This window comes from Ranitomeya variabilis, chromosome 2, assembly GCF_051348905.1.
Source record: "Ranitomeya variabilis isolate aRanVar5 chromosome 2, aRanVar5.hap1, whole genome shotgun sequence".
Taxonomy (NCBI): domain Eukaryota; kingdom Metazoa; phylum Chordata; class Amphibia; order Anura; family Dendrobatidae; genus Ranitomeya; species Ranitomeya variabilis.
The window spans coordinates 736,984,823-737,004,997 of record NC_135233.1 but is presented as its reverse complement, the minus strand read 5'-3'; the positions used below and the strand labels follow the sequence as shown (position 1 = coordinate 737,004,997).

Below are 20,175 nucleotides of genomic sequence, written 5' to 3'. Positions count from 1 at the left end.
GACTAAGGCATCATCCACATGAACACAAGCAAATTGTTCAGAAAAAAAACTGACTTATTTGCTTATCCATTGTGTAAATTTGTTATATCCATATTGCTGTTTTTTAATTCTGTGTTTAGTTCTGTTTTGTACATGCACATGGCTTACAGTTTTTTCAAGAATAATTTGATAAATTTTAAAGGACAAATACAGTTTCCTATCTTAATAACTCTAATGGATCAATCAAAAATTGTATGACTTATGGATGGTAACCGTATGGGATCCTTTTTTTTGAGCACCCATTGACTTATAACGGGCGAGTCTGATCCAGAATACAGATCAAAATAGTGCATGGTTTTGCACGATGCAATTTATATACACAGACCATCGGTTTGCGTGTAGAAAATTTCATGTGAACTACTACATTGACTTGCATTGGTCCTTGTGCTATCCATATGCTACCTCTTTTGCATACAGACTGCACACAGATTTTTAATACGCTTGTTTGAACTAACCCCTAATACTTATGTGTAGCCTGTAAGCACAAAATGAGACCAAGCAGTGTGCCTTTGGTGTGAGCAAACAGTTCAGTATATCTTCCCACCTAATTGCTTCCCATCAACCTCCGCCCATCTCTGCCTTACTTAAATTAAGAGCTGTCAATCAAGAAACAAGAGGGCGGATATAGATGGAAAGCAATTAGCTGGGAAGGAGCTATCAGTATCTGAGCTATGCCAAGAGTACACCGAGCACGTGTGTTTGGTTTGAACAGTCATTTTGTGCTCACAGACTCCTTAACACTCAGGAATAAGCTATTAAGGAGGATTTATATTGGAGGGTCCTTAGGTCATCATATTGGTGGAGGTTCAAGAGCAGGTGTCCAATGTGACTTCCCTATAATCCAGACTTGCGTGCTTTTATTTGCTGTGATTGATACCCGTGGCACATATTCTTTGTAACTAAACACAGGCCCCAACATATTTTATATTTAGAGAAAATAATGTCTTAAAACGATTTATTAGAGAAGCCGTCAGACTCCAACATAAGTAAGTGCAGTGTCAGGCTTATTAGCACCCATACCCCATCCCTTTCTGTACAACTGTTGCGGATGACAGACATTTACATTTGATACATTGAACCCTGTGCTCGGATACCATTGATGATGTTCCTTATAATGACTTCCAGTCGATGCTATATACAATGCTTCATTATAACGCAGGGGTCTTCGTGTTCTCAAGGAAATGAGCACCCTATTTCAGCACAATGGATTATTACCGCAAAGACGGACACACTGGATATTTTACCTCAGAACATGGCACATAACTACCTGCTGCTTTTTCAATGGCTCGCTCACCTCCTCCCATTCACGCTTCCTACTTTCAATTCATCTTTTCCTTTTGGTTCACGGGTATTTTTCTTAAACGAGTTGGCGACGTGCCAGCAAGTCAGAATTTAATGCAGAGCAAAATGGAATATACATAATGATATGCAAGCCATATGGGCTCTAGACAGCTCAGCTGTGAGTTTCAGGAGACGGGGAAAAATGAAAAGGAGAGAGGGGCAGAACCCTGCTATCAGATGAGAGCGCAGCAGAGTGCAAATGTCACAGAAATGAACATTTTAATGAGCATGTTCCTGGCACTCCTCTCACCTTATTCTTCTCGTACGTTCTGCAGAGAGCGAAAGCAAAGCAGTGGCAAAAATCACAAATCCCATCAGCTATCATTAATGGTTCTACTTAATGCTACTATTTAAATTGCAGCTTTCCTAATTAACAATTTACATCAATGCCGCTTCCTTTGTGTCATATGTAATTCTCTAGACATACTTTATCTCTGCATTTATAATGAAGCTCTATTATTCTTGACAGTTCCATAATCTACGACTAGGAGCATTATAGAAACGTGGCATTCAGTGTTACATTCATTATTGCTGTCTGAAAACTGAAGAGCGTCTTTCTGACAGTTTGAACAATTATCTCACAACTTATCACCTGGTATAGAAAACACATAGGTCAGTTTCACATGTGCAACATTTACAGTTTGAGTATGGACTTCAATGTCAGGAGCAGCCGGGGGTCTCCAAATCCAATTCAACAGGGGCTGTTAAGTTCGGGCTTGGAGGCCTGTGTCAACTTGCAGTACATACCCTGACAATGAAAGTCAGACTTCTGAAACCGGCCTTAGGGTAAAAGCACATGACGTCTTTTTCAGGTGGACTCTGCCTGGAAACCTCCTGAACAAGCGTCGCGAAACGGCTGCAAAAAGTTGACATTGGTCATAATTCACAGCTGGGTTCCAGATACTGTTAAGCAGCTAAAGGGTTCAGGATTCTGATACTGTTAAATGGCTAAAATAAGTAACATGTTCAAACTTCAAGCAGTTTTCGCTAGATAGCCACTTGCCATTATAATAGTGGAAAGGACGGAGGAAAGAGATGGTGATACAATGCAAAGCTGCTTCAGGAAAAAAAGTCTCCAAACATCTGAAGCAGATTTGCCTTGAAAAATTTGACAGCTCTGCTAGCAGAACAGCATTATATGCATATTCTTAGGCTACGTTCACATGAACATAGAAAAAAATGGCTGATTTTTATCTCAATTGTTATCTGTTTGCAAACCATAAGGCATCTGTTTTTAGACATTATTAACATTTATCAAATACAGTTTTCTATGTGAAATAGTTCCAAAGTATCCGTCACATTTCAATGTTATGCAGTTTATCAAATGGGATCTGATTTTTTTTGTGCGAGCATAGACTTGAATAGGCGAGTCTCATCCAAGATACGGAAGCAATCTGTGCATGCTGCGATGTTTTTCATGCACAGATTCGGTCTGTGAAAAAAACACATCTGAATAGCCTAATTTACTAACGGTTGTGTGAACTTGGCCTTATGAGTAGACGGATATGTTTTTTAGGAGAGAAACTAAAATATTTCTTTTAAATACAACACCCTGCAGTTCAAATAGGGTGAGGAAACATGAGATGTTCACAAGTGCGAGATTCAGAAGTGGTTGATTCTGTAGCATGCGCATGGATTTCTGCAAACCTCAAGGTAAATATAGTAAATACTCATAAAATACATGAAAAATGATAATCTGGGACACCAGGCGCAATCAAAATTATGGGCCATGCAACTCAGAGCTAATGGAAAAATCTTCAGTCGCCATCTGCAATGGTGAGAGCTATTGCTTTATCCTGCCTTATTAAGAAAACTGCTTATTTTATCATGCAGTGCAAAATTTCCCTGGGGTGTTCTCTCTATATACCTCTATTAAAAAAGATGGCCAAATGTAAAATTGGCCATGTAGTGAACCAAATGATAGAGCAGCAGACAACATTTTGGAATGATCTTAACAGACATTTTTATTTTCACATTCTATTCAAGTTATTCCAATGTGACCTATTGCTGCACTTTTTTGCAAAACTGATTAGTACAGCTAAATGGAAATATGGCAATATCTCTATATGGTACAGACCTGATTTTAGATTTTGGCTACTGGTCTTTTGACATTATTGAAGGAAATCCTCTTTTAGGCATACTTCACACACCAGTGTTTTGGTCAGTTGTTGGTTAGTATTTTGCATCAATATTTGCAACCAGATTTTAAATCTACACTGAAAAATAATATTATATGTATACCGTATTTTTCGCTTTGTAAGAGGCACTTTTTCCCCAAAATTTTTGGGGGAAATGGGGGGGTGTCTTACAATGTGGATATACCGCTTACTGGTACCATTGCAGGCTGGGATGAGGGGGTGTCCGCTGCTGCTTCCCAGGGTGTCTTCCGCTGCGGGAGGGGGCTCTGCCGACATTTTGTGAAAGGCCAGTGCCCCCTGGCAGTTACATGGTTTCTTCCTGTGCGATCGTTCCAGGAAAATGGCTGCCGGAGGCAGTGCACGCGCAGATGGAGATCTTGGGACGAAGATCTCGAGAGATGAGATCTCAGTTCTGAAATCTCATCTCCCGAAATCTTGGTGCTGAGATCTCCATCTGCGCATGCTCTGCCTCCCGGCGGCCATTTTCCCGAAGTCCACCACACAGGAAAGCATGGATGAACTGCTGGGGGACTCTGGCCTTTCACAAAATGTTGGCAGAGCCCCACCGCAGCTCCGGAGATGCCAGCATTACCGGAGACACCCCGCAGCACAGGAGCCCCCCACAGCACAGGAGTCCCCCCGCAGCACAGGAGCCCCCCCACAGCAAAGGAGCCCCCCGCAGCACAGGACACCTGCACACTCCCTAATCCCAGTCTGCGGCCTGCAGCAGCGCTCCGCTCCTGCCTCCTCCAGCAGCAACCCTGGGACCCTGATTCACAGCAGCCACCACCTCCGGTAAGCAATAAGACGCATGGATTATAAGAAGCACCACCATTTTATTAAAAAAAGGTTTTTTTCCTCCTCAAAATTTGTGGTGCGTCTTATAATCTGGAGCGTCTTACAAAGCGAAAAATATGGTATATGTGTATCTCTGTTTTGGACCTACTACCAGTTTTGACTTCCAAAATAATGGATGCTGAAAACCGCCAAAAATAATTCCAAAGGAAGTGGTTAAGGTTAAGTTAATAGATTTAGTGCAGATTTTTCTGGTAGATTCTGCACTGAAAATTTTCAGCAAACTACTGTGAAGTACAAATAAATAATTTTTTAAAAACACATTGAAGAAAAAATGATGTAAAATCCACAGAATGCGGTGATATCTCAGGTTGAAGGGTAAGTCATGCAGGATGTAGACTATAGCTGTTCTCAGGATTGGTTAAGGTCTAAATCGCTGGACCCACAGTGATCATGATTTGGTGATAATGTTGTTTTTGGGCCAACTTCTTTAAATCTTTGTAAATATACCATATGATGTTGTCCATACTACCATGATTGTTCTTCTTTAATTATTCTAATAGTATGTAAGTACTATCACAACTTTTGCATGATTCATGTGTTTTATATAAGGTATATTTGTCAATTCAGTTTTATTATTTTTCATTGCTTTCTTTAAATTTTTGCCATTTGTTTGTTATGCATGTAGGTATTTTTGTTTCAAGACCCTAAATAGGCCATTATATTTTCCTTCAGGCTAGAGATGAAGATGGACATGGTGAAAATTTTCCCCAGCAACACTATGCTAAGGAAACTCCGAGACTTGCCTTCAAGAATAACTGCGAACTACTTGTAAGAAAAATGTTATAATCATAATAATAATAATCATTTTTAAACAAGTCGAGAATGTTACTTTAGCAAAGTGTAAATGCTTCAGTTTTTACAAGCTAACAGTGTCTAAAAGAGCAGGCCGAGCTTGTCATTTAACATTCTGTGATATTATGTATTTTAGAGAAGTTTAGCAGAAATTATATGAAAACCTTGTACATTATCTTGAATCAATAAAGTAAATAGCAAATACATCTGTATATTTTAAAAGCAATGAAATATATGATTATATTTAGGGAAATAGATATATCCTTAGATATCCTCATCATATGTTGCTGAATACACCGTGTGCACAATTATTAGGCAATTTGTAATTCTGATGATTCATTTTTATTATTGAACAACTTCAATGCTGACAGTCAATTGAAAGGGTTATGAAATCTGAACATATAAGAAAGTAAAAGAAATGTTTTATCTAAGTGTGCTGAATTATTGGGCAACTATTAGTGTTCAGAATTACCATGTAACTAAATGAAAAAGAAAAAACAATTAAGATGGACAAATTTCCTTTTTTTCATCTGTTGAATTGAGAATAACAATTAAACAACTCAAAATCTACAAAATACATTTCGGACATTTAAACAGAAAACTATCAGTGACCAATATAGCAATTTTCTTTTTAACAGTCATAAGCCTTTCATCCACAGTGTATGACAGTTTCTTAATCTGTTGTTGAAAAAAATTTTGGGCAGCACCAACCACAGTTTCTCAGACACTATTCAGAGAGGAGTACGGTTTTTCGTCACTGTAAGCTCCTGTTTAAGAAGTGCCCACAAGTTCTCAATACGGTTTAGGTCAGGTGAGGGTTATTCTTTCATCTTTAAGGCTTTTACTAGCAAGACAAGCAGTGGAGTACGTCAATGCATGCAATAAAGCATTGTCCTGCATAAAAATCATGGTTTTCTTGAAAAATGCAGACTTTTTCCTGTACTACTGCTTGAAGTAACTGTCTTCTAAAAACAGGTAGTAGAATTGGGAATTGATTTTTAGTCCATCTTCAATCTTCATCTTTAAAAATACCAGCCCACCTCCACCTTGCTGGTGTCTGAGGGAAAGTGGAGATCTGTGCTTATTACTGACCCAGCCACGACCCATCCATCAAGAGTTACTCTCATCTCATCATCCCATAAAACCTTTGAAAAATCTGTCTTCAGATAATTCTTCCCCCAGTCTTCAAATTTCAATTTCTGTGTATTGTTCATTGGTGGTCGGGTTTCAGCCTCCCTTACCGTGGCCATGTCTCTGAGCACCGAATACCTTGTTCTTCTGGGCACCGAACAGCTTGTACTTATGGAAAATGACAGCACTGGTGAATAATAGGCTCTTCTTACTCACTTCACATTTGTTTCTTTTCAAATCTTTGACAGTTAATGTGCGGCTTTTTTTCTCAGCACATTTTTCGCGAATATGTTGACTATTGGCAACATAACTTTTCATGATTCTGAGATCACACCCTGATGTCTTAGCAATGTCAAGAGTGCTTAACAAGTTTTTACTTTTCAGAGTGAGGTAAATCTCTTTTTTGGCCCATTTTACCTGAGGGGAACAAGCTGCCAAATAAATCTACACACCTTGATAAAGGGTGTTGTATCCCTAGGCCACATCCACTCGCATTACACAAATACACATCACCTGATCTACTTCAAGTTTATACAGCTTGGAATTGGAAAATCTGCATAAAAATGATGGTCAAAATGTTCACTTGCCTAATAATTGTGCACATAGTGTAACAATAGTAAATAGTAGTAATAGACTTTTCTATGGAATCTGTCATTTTGCATCTGCAGACTGAGTCATAGGATCTGAGCAAATTGATATTGAGGTTCATGGGAAATTATAACTTTTATTTTGTTTATTGAAATTTCTGTTCATTCTGCACTGAGAATTCAAGCGGGAGGTATGAATCAGAGATAGATGTCAATCACTGATTAGGGCCACCCCCTTGACTGCTAGACCCAGGATAAGCAGGTGTGTGATTGAAAAATATACAAGTTATTATTATTATTATTTATTTATATAGCACCATTAATTCCATGGTGCTGTAAATGAGAAGGGGTTACATCAAAATACAAATATCACTTACAGTAAACAAAACTAACAATGACAGACTGATACAGAGGGGAGATGACCCTGCCCTTGCGGGCTTACATTCTACTACAGGATTGTGGGGAAGGCGACAGTAGGTCAGGGGTTGCAGTAGCTCCAATGATGTTGAGGTGGTAGTGTGGTCATTACAGGTTGTAAGGTTCTTTGAAGAAATCGGTTTTCAGGTTCCGTTTGAAGGATCCAAATGTGGTAGATAACCGGACGTGTTGGGGCACAGAATTCCAGATGATGGGGGATATTCGGGAGAAGTCTTGGAGGCGATAGGGTGAGGAGCGAATAAGAGTGGAGGAGAGAAGGAAGTCTTGGGAGAACCGGAGATTATGTGAGGGAAGATATTGAGAGATTAGCTCAGAAATATACGGAGGAGAAAGATTATGAATGGCTTTGTAGGTCAGTGTTAGTAGTTTAAACTGGATACGCTGGGAAATTGGGTGCCAGTGAAGGGATTTGCAAAGAGTGGAAGCAGGAGTGTAGCGCGGAGAGAGATTAATTAGTCGGACAGCAGAGTTAAGGACGGACTGGAGGGGTGTGAGAGTGTTAGAAGGTAGGCCACAAAGGAGGATGTTGCAGTAGTCGAGGCGGGAAATGATTAGGGCATGCACAAGCATTTTGGTAGAGTGAGGGTTGAGGAAAGGACGGATTCTGATAATATTTTTGAGCTGGAGGCGACAGGAGATGGCGAGAGCTTGGATGTACGGTTTAAAGGACAGGGCAGAGTCAAGGGTCACTCCGAGGCAGCGTATTACTGGGACAAGGGAAAGTGTGAATTCATTTATTGTGATAGATAGATTAGGTAGGGAAGTTATGCAAGATGGAGGAAAGATAATTAGTTCGGTTTTGTCCACATTAAGTTTGAGGAAGTGAGAGGAGAAGGAGGATATGGCTGATAGACACTCTGGGATTCTGGAGAGCAGAGAGGTGACATTTGGGTTAGAGAGGAAGATCTGAGTGTCATTGGCATATAGATAGTACTGAAAGCCATAAGACTTTATGGGTTGTCACAGGCCAAGGGTATAGATTGAGAAGAGAAGGGGTCCTAGGACAGAGCCTTGAGGGACACCAACAGAGAGGGGGCAAGATGAAGAGGTAGTATGGGAGTAGGAAACGCTAAATGTGCGGTTGGTGAGAAATTAGGAGATCCAGGACAGGGTGAGCTCTTTGACACCAAAGGAAGAGAGGATCTGTAGTAGGAGGCAGTGGTCAACTGTGTCGAAGGCAGAGGACAGGTCTAGAAGGAGGAGTATAGAGAATTGTCTGTTAGCTTTGGCTGTAAGTAAGTCATTTGTAAGTTTAGTCAGGGCATTCTCAGTGGAATGGTAGGGATGGAGGCCAAATTGTAGGTTGTCAAAGAGAGAGTTAGATGCAAAATGAGAGGAAAGTTCAGCATGGACGTGCTGCTCAAGTAGTTTGGAAGCAAATGGGAGCAAAGATATGGGGCGATAGCTGGACATAGCGCTCAGGTCAAGGGAAAGCGTTTTGAGGATAGGTGTGATTATGTTTGTGCATGTTTGAAAGCAGAGGGGAAGGTACCGGAAATTAGTGATAGATTGAAGAGATGGGTTAGGGATGGGATAAGTGTAGTGGTGAGGTTTGGGAGGAGGTGGATGGGATGGGTTCAATAGCACAAGTGGTGAGGTGTGATTTGGAAAAAAGATGAGCAAGCTGTCCTTCAGTGATTTTGGAGAGGGAAGTTATGGGGTTAGGGCATTGGTCTGGCATACAAAGGGGTTGTCTTGTTTGGTCTATCTTACTTTTGAAGTGCATGGCAAAGTCCTCGGCAGAGATTAAGGAAGTCAGAGGGGGCAGTGGTGGGCGGAGGAGGGAGTTAAAGGTGTTGAACAACTGTTTGGGGTTGTGGGATAAAGAAGATGCAAGGGATGTGAAATATGCCTCTTTAGCAGAGGTTAGAGCTGACTTGAATGCGAGTGTTGCTTGTTTGAGTGTAGTGAAATCATCTTGTGAAAGCGTTTTCTTCCAACGCCGTTCTGCAATTCTGGATACTTGCCAAAGCTTTTTAGTGATGTTATTGTGCCAGGGTTGTCTATTGAAACTTCGCACTCTGCTATGCATGACAGGGACGACCGAGTTGATGGCTGATGCCAGAGTGGCATTGTAGAAACTAGTGGCAGTGTCTGTGTTGTGGAGTGAAGCTATGAAGGACAGTGGCTGAATAGAGTCAGAGAGTGTGCGAGGGTCTAGATGTGTGAGGTTTCTGCGAGGGTGCTCATGTTGCTGGACATGGGTGACAGGTGTGGAGGACAGTGATGAGAAAGTGAGAAGATGGTGGTCAGATAGCAGGACAGGGGAGGTTGTGAAGTTAGATAGAGAGCAGAGACAGGTGAACACCAAGTCTAATGTGTGTCCGTCTGTGTGGGTGGCTGAGGAGGAACACTGAGTAAGTCCAAAAGATGAAGTAAGGGACAGGAGTTTGGAGGCTGCTGATTGGTGGGTGTCAATGGGGATGTTGAAGTCACCCATGACAATGGCGGGAATGTCAGCAGAGAGAAAGTGAAGAAGCCAGGTGGAGAATAGGTCAATAAAGGCAGTGGTCGGGCCCAGAGGTCTGTATATGACGGCCATTTGGAGGCTAGAGGGAGAGTAGATGCGGATAGAGTGGACTTCAAAAGAGGGAAGGATAAGGGAGGGTAGAGGTGGAATTGGGTTAAAGGTACAGTTGGGAAAAAGGAGAAGGCACACTCCTCCACCCTGTCTGTTGCCAGGACGAGGAGTGTGGGTGAAGTGGAGGCTGCCATAACATAGCACAGCATGAGAGGCTGTGTCAGAGGGTGTCAGCCATGTTTCGGTGAGTCCCAGGAAGGAAAGATTACGAGAGGTAAAGAGGTTGTGAATCATGTGGAGTTTATTGCAGATGGAGCTGGCATTCCTGAGTGATTCAGAGAGAGGGAGCAGGGTGGTGGGCGTCAAGGGCATGGATTTGAGGTGGGAAAGATTTTGGGTGTTTATGTTGGGTTGGGAGCGATTGAAGGGGGCAATAATGTGGGGGTCCATGATTGGGAGATATGTCGCCAGCAGTGAGGAGAAGCAGAGAGAGACAGAGCAGGTGGGAGGAGAGTGGGCGGCTTGTTTTGTGTTTTATTAGGAGTGATCTGAGGTTGAGGAGCAAGTCAGTGGAGGAGGTCAGGTGGGGAAGCAGGAGGGAAGGAGAGATTATTACTTGGTTAGAGGGTGCTGGGGTTTGGGGATAGTGAAGGAGAGTGAGGAGTAATGGAGCCAAAACTGTTAGAGCATATGTCAGCATGATGAGTAAGTGTGGAGGGAAAGAAGTTTAGTACATTTAATAACAGTGGTTAGTCGTACCTTCTGTTCACTTCTGGCTCATTTCTGGCATATTTCTGCTGTTATCCTTTTAGAGACATCCTTATAAAGACAGACGACGGTCAAGACAGACCTGTGATGCTGCACTTGTAGGCAGCTAAGTGCACATGAAATAGGCCAGGTGTGATCAGGAGTGAGGGGCAGCAGGGAGACAGGAATAGCAGACGGATACAGGGTGAGAGGGATCAGGAAAGATGGGTGATGGTGACGATATTGCCACCAGTGGACATACCAGGAAAAGCAGATGGATACAGGGTGAGAGGCATCAGGAAAGATGGGTGATGGTGATGATATTACAGCCAGTGGACATACCAGGAATAACAAACGGATACAGGGTGAGAGGGATCAGGAAAGATGGGTGATGGTGATGATTGTTGTGAATTCCGCTCTTGGGCTCCCTCCGGTGGTTGTAAGTAGCACTTTTGTGAATTCTGCTCTTGGGCTCCCTCCTGTGGTTTTGAGTGGTATAGCTGCTTATTGGATTTAGCATCAGCAGCTGCTCCCACTGATCGTCTTTCTGGCTCGGCTATTTTAGTCTGGCCTTATTCCTCAATCAATGCCAGTTGTTAATTGTTCCTGCTTGGAGCCACTGCTCTTTTGGATTTCCCTGACACTCTGTCCAGTTCAGGAAAGATAAGTCCTTTTGTCCTTTTGCTGTCCACTTGTTGTGGACTTTATTGCTCAGCACATTCTATGTTTTGCTCATTTGTCCAGCTTATCAGTATGGATCTATTCATCTAAGCTGGAAGCTCTGGGCTGCAGATTTTGCCCTCCACACCTTTAGTCAGGTGTGGAGATTTTTGCATATCTCTGCGGTGGACTTTTTCTAGTTTTTATTACTGACCGCACAGTGTTTCTTCCCTTACTGTCTATCTAGCTAGAATTGGCCTCCTTTGCTAAATCTTGTTTCATACTACGTATGTCATTTCCTTCTCCTCTCACAGTCAATATTTGTGGGGGGCTGTCCTATCCTTTGGGGATTTTCTCTGAGGCAAGATAGCTTTCCTGTTTCTACCTTTAGGGGTAGCTAGTTCTCCGGCTGTGACGAGGTGTCCAGGGAGTGACAGGAACATCCCACGGCTACTGCTAGTGTTGTGTTAAGATCAGGAACTGCGGTCTGTATAGTTACCACCTGCCCAGAGCTAGTCGCATGTCGCTCCTAAATTACCAGTCCATAACAGATGATATTGCAGCCAGTGGACATACCAGGAATAGCAGACGGATACAGGGTGAAAGGGATCAGGAAAGATGGGTGATGGTAATGATATTGCAGCCAGTGGACATACCAGGAATAGCAGACGGATACAGGGTGAAAGGGATCAGGAAAGATGGGTGATGGTAATGATATTGCAGCCAGTGGACATACCAGGAATAGCACAGCGATACAGGGTGAGAGGGATCAGGAAAGATGGGTGATGGTGATGATATTGCAGCCAGTGGACATACCAGGAATAGCATACGGATACAGGGTGAGAGGGATCAGGAAAGATGGGTGTTGGTGATGATATTGCAGCCAGTGGACATACCAGGAATAGCACACGGATACAGGGTGAGAGGGATCAGGAAAGATGGGTGATGGTGATGATATTACAGCCAGTGGACATACCTGAGGATGAAGCAGATCGATTGTCAGATTGATAGCAATAATGAAGCATAACAATAATAATAATAAAGCATCTATAGCAGGGACAATTCAGAAGGGGAGGAGGGGGGAAGAGGAAGGGTTGAAGCTTGACACGCCGAGACAGGCATCTAAGAACCGTTGCAAATGAATATAACCGGTGGGTGCCGTACCTGCTGGTGATTAACAGCTGATGTAGACGAGAGGAGAAATGGGGATTTCCAGCACATCCATCTAGTATAAGTAAAATAACCAAAATTTATTAGGACATTTTAAAAAACAATATTAAAAAAAGAGAGAAGAGAGTTCTTCTCTCTTTTTTTAATATTGTTTTTTAAAATGTCCTAATAAATTTTGGTTATTTTACTTATACTGGATGGATGTGCTGGAAATCCCCATTTCTCCTCTCGTCATCTATAGCAGGGGGTTATTTTTCTGGCATATTTCTGCTGTTATCCTTTTAGAGACATCCTTATAGAGACAGACCACAGTTATACAGAATCCTTTCCCACAAATCTATATATCAGTCTGTTCAGCTCCTCTTCTGTAACATGCTGTCTGTAGATCAGACTGCATGTTTAGTTTAAAAATTCCCTTTAATGCATATCTGACATTATGTATACTAGCTGTAAATGTTTCTGCAGACTGATGAATTGTGTATGTGATCCCAAAAATGTGATCACACTTTTTGAAGCCTGAGTAAAACAAATGGACATATTTCCTTTTTTCTACCAACAAGTACATGACAAGCTGCCAACCTTACACATGTGGAGGTAGCAGTAGCTTTAGGTGACATCTTCTAGTATCAAATATGACTTTTTAATGCCTGGCATTTAAAACAGTGATGGCAGTGCAATGAGCCCTAAATGGACTGCCATAGTTATCATTCCCTACATTACTACAAATATTTAGTTACCTTGTTCTTTAGTCAGTTCATTCTGACTAGTGACCATCTTCAAACTGTCTGTCTAAAGCTGATCATAGACATCAGATGGCTCTTAGACAAACTCTCTTTTGGCCAACAGCTATCAGTCTCAATGCTTACATACACATGCAAGATGCTTTTGGCCAATGCGCCCATGTGTTCTGTATCTGGAGGGTGGAGATTATCTCCAGATTGGCAGATTATCTCCATTAAGGACAACAGGGATTGAATACTTACATTTTAAATGCCTAACACTTCTCAGATGATGTTGGGCATGAGTTAGGATGCCCCCATACACACTTGATGGTCAGCAAACTCCAAAAACACTGGATGGTTCATCTGATTTTACTTTTATTTATTTATTTTATTCACTTATATAGTACCATTAATTCCACAGCGCTGTACAGACATTATATCATCACTGTCCCCATTGGGGCTCACAATCTAGATTCCCTATCAGTATGTCTTGGGAGTGTGGGAGGAAACCGGAGAACACGGAGGAAACCCACACAAACACGGGGAGAACATACAAACTCCTTGCTAATATAAATTATTACGACAACTATCGCATATTCCCTAACTAGCAAATCAATACTCGATGAAAAGTAACATTAATGGAGTCTAGATTCCCTAGCTTTGAATGTATGAGCATAACCATGAGTATGAGCTTCAAATAAATTGAAATAAAAATGTAGGTTAGTGAAGAGTGGCATTTCATACACCTGTCTTAATGAGGAGCATGCCAAAATAAGAGGAGCCAAATTCACACCACTTAATGAATTTGGCACATCTTGTCACTGGCATGTACCTCTGTGCTCCTCGACCAGAAATGGTACTCCAGTCAATCACGGAACATTGACACTTTTTTGCTGAATTTAACTGGTGGATGTAGCCCTGCCGCTCATTTTGGTGGAGCTGCTTGCAACTAACATAAAAACACCAAAAGTAGAAAGTGGCAACTATGCATTGGTCAAACATTCTGCGACTGTTCGAAGTGTTTTACGCCAGTTTCTGTACATAAGGCTACTCAATGTTATAACCGAAAGCGGTTGTCCGGCCTTAGACTACAAGTCTCTAGTCATTCTTTGTGACTGCAGAATTCACCTGATTGTAATTACCATATGTGATTTGCATACATGCGGTCATGTGACAACTAGATAGGCACAGCCTCTCAATGCAGGTGTACTGAGTGAGGCCAGATACAGTCTAGTAGGAATGTGGCTGCAAGTATATAAATCACATACTTACAGTTGCATGACTACATGGTCCTGGTACCAAAGAATCGTCACCGTGTGCGTGATATGAAGATGCACAAGTCTGCAGACACAGAGCGTGAGGCCGGACAACTTCTTTAGAGTGACATTTTCACATAGAAAATGTAATTCAGTCTGCAGGCACCATGTTATAGATCAGGAGAAGCTCAGTAGATTAATATATGGTTTTGTGGAAATGTATTCATTGTATTATATCCTGAGTAGTATTTATTTGAACAACTTATTTTTCTGGGATTTTCAATCAAGGGGGCGGTCCTAATCAATGATTGACAGCTACCTTTGTATGTACACTTATACACGGAAAAGTGTCAATCATTAAGACTGCCGACTTGATTGAAAATCTCACAATGAGCAGCAGTTTAAATAAATAAAACTCATATTATAATGAAATATATAATTAAATATATAAACTAATAAACTATATTGAATTTTTTATCACAGAACTATCAATCAGTTACATCAGTCTGCTCAGCTCCCTCTGCTCTCTATCATGCTGCCCGCAGATTGGACTGCATTATCATGGTGACAGCTTCCCTTTAGAGACAGAGGTGGATGGTCTACACTGCACAGTCGGACTACAGGGCTTTAAACTAGTTTTCATTTTAGTTCTGTCCACTTTAGCATTTTCTTTTTTTGTAGTACATTTTACTTTCAAAGTGATACAAATGGATTAAACAATTGTTGAGAAATCGACAGCAACGATTTACATCTATTTTTCAATTTTTGTTATAATCGAAAGCAAAATATGACATCATTTAGCCTATGAAAAAACAAAACTGTTATTTGCCTTAATTCCCATGCACATGGCAATGCACTGACCTTCTAACACATTGAACCTTTATTCAGCTTCCTATGACCTACATGCCCATATAGACGATTTAGGTGAGTTGATCCTACTGACAGATCCCCTTTAAGGAATATTACATTCTGTCACTATGTAATGTCATTTGAGCTTCTGATTCTGTATTTGTCCATTTATTTTCACAATCTCATCTGTGTTAAAACCGGCACTGCATTAAATAAATACTGGATCAAGCCTACAGTATTTATATAGAACTAGATGGTGTCCCGATTCTAACGCATCGGGTATCTATATATATAAGAGGCATCGTGATTACTCGCTAATCCCGCCCCCTGCATCGTAGCTCCACCCCCACCACATCACCACACATAATCTCGCCCCCCACCCCATTACCACACACAATCCCGCCCCCACCACATTACCACACACAATACCACCCCCCACCCAATTACCACACACAATCCCACCCCCCACCACATTACCACACACAATCCTGCCCCCCACCACATTACCACACACAATCCCGCCCCCCACCACATTACCACACAATCCCGCCCCCCACCACATTACCACACACAATCCCGCCCCCCCACCACATCACCACACATAATCCCGCCCGCCTGCCCACCACATCACCACACAATCCCGCCCGCCCACCACATCACCACACATAATCCCGCCCGCCCACCACATTACCACACATAATCCCGCCCCCCACCACATCATCACAGATAATCCCGCCCCCACCACATTACCACACACAATCCCACCCCCCACAACATTACCACACACAATCCCGCCCCCCACCACATCACCACACACAATCCTGCCACCACCACATCACCACACACAATCCCGCCCACCCACCCACCACATCACCACACATAATCCCGCCCGCCCATCACATCACCACAGATAATCTTGCCCCCACCACATTACCAAACACAATCCCGCCCCCCCACCACATTACCACACACAATCCTGCCCCCACCACATTACCACAGATAATCCCGCCCCCCTACATTACCACACATAATCCTGCCCCCACCACATTACCACAGATAATCCCGCCCCCCACCACATTATCACACAATCCCACCCCCCACCACATTACCACACATAATCCCGCACCCCAACACATCACCACACATAATCCCACCCCCAACACATCAACACACATAATCCCGCCCCCCCATTCCATTACCACACATAATCCCGCCCCCCACCACATCACACATAATCCCGCCCCCTCCACATTACCACACATAATTCCGCCCCCAACCACATCACCACACATAATCCCGCCCCCCCACCACATTACCACAGATAATCCCACCCCCCACCACATTACCACACATAATCCCACCCCCCACCTCATTGCCACAGATAATCCCGCCCCCCACCACATTACCACAGATAGTCCTGCCCCCCACCACATTACCACAGGTAATCCCACCCCCCACCACATTACCACAGATAATCACGCCCCCCACCACATTACCACACATAATCCGGCCCCCTCATTACCACACGAGGCTCCGTCCCCACACATTACCACACGAGCCTCCGTCCCTACACATTACCACACGAGGTTCCGTCCCCCCACATTACCACACGAGGCTCCGTCCCCACACATTACCACACGAGGCTCCGTCCTCACACATTACCACACGAGGTTCCGTCCCTCCACATTACCACATGAGGCTCCATCCACACACATTACCACACAAGGCTCCGTCCCCACACATTACCACACAAGACTCCATCTCCACACATTACCACATGTTAATTTACCACCTGCGTAAGCGCTATTGAATGTTGTCATTATTTACTTTAGTTTAATCACCAGCAGCGTTAATTAGATAGCAATGAGCGTGCCGAGCGTTAGCTGGCTGGAAACACCTAGTTCTAGAATATTCATGTAGTTTATTTATGAAGTTTTCAGAATAATGCAATTTATACACAGGATTCGGCTGGCCGGGCGCGTCCAATTAGCAAAGCGTGGTTCAAGTTCTGCGCCAATTCGCAGCCGGACTGCGCCTGTCACTGATTGTTCGTGGCCGGCCTGGCGTGACCAATCAGTGAAGCCAGGGCCAGCTCCAGGTTTTTGAGGGCCCCGGGCAAAAGAGTCTCAGTGGGCCCCCCTCTTTAACACATACCATGATTCATGATGCACAGATACAGCAGAGAAATATACCACAGCCAAGTAGCATATAACACAGCCCACGTAGCATATGGCATAGCCACATAGCATATAGCACAGGCCACGTAGTCTATAGCACAGCCCAAGTAGTATATAACACAGCCCATGTGGTATATAGCACAACCCACGTAGTATATAACACAGCCCATGTGGCATATAGCACAGCCCACATAGCATATAGCACAGCCACGTAGCATATAACACAGCCACGTAGCATATAGCACAGCCACGTAGCATATAGCACAGCCACATAGTATATAGCACAGCCCAAGTAGTATATAACACAGCCAACGTGGTATATAGCACAACCCACGTAGTATATAACACAGCCCACGCAGTGTATAACAGCCCACGTAGTATGTAGCACAGCCCACGGAGTGTATAACACTGCCCACGCAGTATATAGCACAGTCCACGTAGTATATAACACAGGCCACGTAGTATATAACACAGGCCATGTAGTATATACCACAGCCACATAGTATATAGCACATCCACGTAGTATATTGCCCAGCCATGTATATTGCACAGCTACATAGTATATAGCACAGCCTACGTAGTATATAACACAGCCACGTAGTATATAGGACAGCTCACGTAGTATGTAGCACAGCTCATGCAGTATATAACACAGCCATGTAATATATTGCACAGCTATGTAGTATATAGCACACCTCACGTAGTATATAGCACAGTTCACATAGTATATAGCACAGCTCAAGCAGTATATAACACAGCCACGTAGTATATTGCCCAGCCACGTAATATATTGCACAGCCCACGTAGTATATAGCACAGAGATGCAGTATATAACACAGCTTATGCAGTATATAACACAGCCCACGTAGTATATAGCACAGCGATGTAGTATATAGCACAGCCCACGTAGTATATAGCATAGAGAGGTAGTATATAACACAGCCCACTCAGTATATAACACAGCCCATGTAGTATATAACACAGCCCACGTAGTATATAGCAATGTGGGCACCATATCCCTGTTAAAAAAAATTAAAATAAAAAATTGTTATATAGTCACCTTCAGGCGGCCCCCGGATCCAGGCGAGGCGTTTAGCGATGCTCCTCGCGACGCTCTGGTCCCAAGAATGCATTGCGGTCTCACGAGACCGCTACGTCATTATCTCTCGAGACCGCAATGTATGGAGGAGCGGGAAAGGCGCCGGAAGGTGAGTATATAATGATTTTTTATTTTTGTAATTATTTTTAACATTAGATCTTTTTACTATTGATGTTGCATAGACAGCATCAATAGTAAAAAGTTGGTCACACAGGGTTAATAGCAGCGTTAACGGACTGCATAGCACAGCCATTAACCCTGTGTGAGCGCTGACTGGAGGGGAGTATGGAGGGGGCACTGACAGAGTAAGAAGGGGTGAATTCGCGGCCGGACTGTGCCCATCGCTGGTTGGTCGCGGCCAATCAGCAACGTGGGATTTCCGTGACAGACAGACAAACAGACGGAAGTGCCCCTTAGACGATTATATACTGTATATAGATAACAATTTTAACTGAAAAATGTAAGAAAAATATATCTGTAAGGATAATATCTCATGGCTTTGTGTATACCTTCCTCTTGTGCTCACGATGCCAAAACCAGAGCCTGGCCCGGGGCCAATCTATAGTAGTATCTATCTGGCACACGGTTAGTGATTGCAAGGACTTCTCTGAATGGATTGCCTAATTGGCTGTTTATCTGCAATATTTTCAAGCCGTTTGCCAAGACATGATTTACAGCACGCCTGAACAGCTAATGTATTCACATTCGATTATTTTGCGCTGGTCAGAGATGCTCCGCCAGTTTCAGGCTATTATGTTCTTTTTTTTAGGAGTAAATGGATATTTACTTTCATATGGCAGATACTAAGTTCGAGATGTTGATTTATGTTTTCCAGTATATTAGACAATCTATTTCACAGAATAAACTGAAATTGCCTATTAGCTGCTAGCAAATGTTTCTTTTTCATGGTGTTTGATAAAGATGTTGTTTTTTATCTGTACGGATGTCATACTGTGTAAAGTGGGAACATTGAATATCTGCCAAGACTCATAGTGATAACTGAAATGATTGTATTATTGATGAGATTTCTCGGTGTGAATTAGTACATCTCATCTTTAAGATTACCCTTGAGGGCTTTTTAATTAAAACAAGGGATTTGCTATGAAGATTTTTTTTTTAGCTTGTGAAAAAAGCAATCTTAAAAAATAAGATATCTTAGATCTAACTGTTAATAATTCCGTCTGATTGCGTTTCAGGTATGGTAAGACCAAATGCCCAACTGGAGGGATGGTGCTTTTAATAGTTGTTTTATTTAGTGGTCTGCCAGTAAAGCCCCCCGGGTAGTTTAGATAATTCGGCTGGCAACTATCTCACCTGACATACACTGGGGCACTCCCTCTGCCAGCACTCCTGAGTCCTGAGAGCTGCTGCCCGGCATCTCTGATGGCAGCTTACCTCTTAGAGAACAAAAGGATTGGCAGTCCGAAATCAGACATGCCGGATCCTTATCTCCCCTGGACTTATCTGTTAGGGGAAAGTCAGGAACCGCTGAGAACATTAGGCTGCCGACAAAATCTATCAATATTGGCAACTTTGGCCAACACTAGTTTAATGTTTATGAGGACCTTAAATCTTCATGTTAATGCTGACTAGCACAATCAGGCCAGTTAAAGAAGCAGTCCAATCAAAATCTATATTGCTTCCATCATC

General features: G+C 42.7%; 1 protein-coding gene across 3 annotated transcripts in view; it reads left to right on the top strand.

The window, feature by feature from the left end:
- Positions 1-20,175, top strand: part of SOBP (sine oculis binding protein homolog) — a 298,320-nt gene that overhangs the window by 198,546 nt on the left and 79,599 nt on the right. For all 3 annotated transcript variants that reach the window (XM_077289616.1, XM_077289617.1, XM_077289615.1), the window contains one exon: positions 5,049-5,144. In XM_077289616.1, coding sequence (XP_077145731.1) covers positions 5,049-5,144 — 96 coding nt within the window. The remainder of the gene's footprint in view (positions 1-5,048; positions 5,145-20,175) is intronic.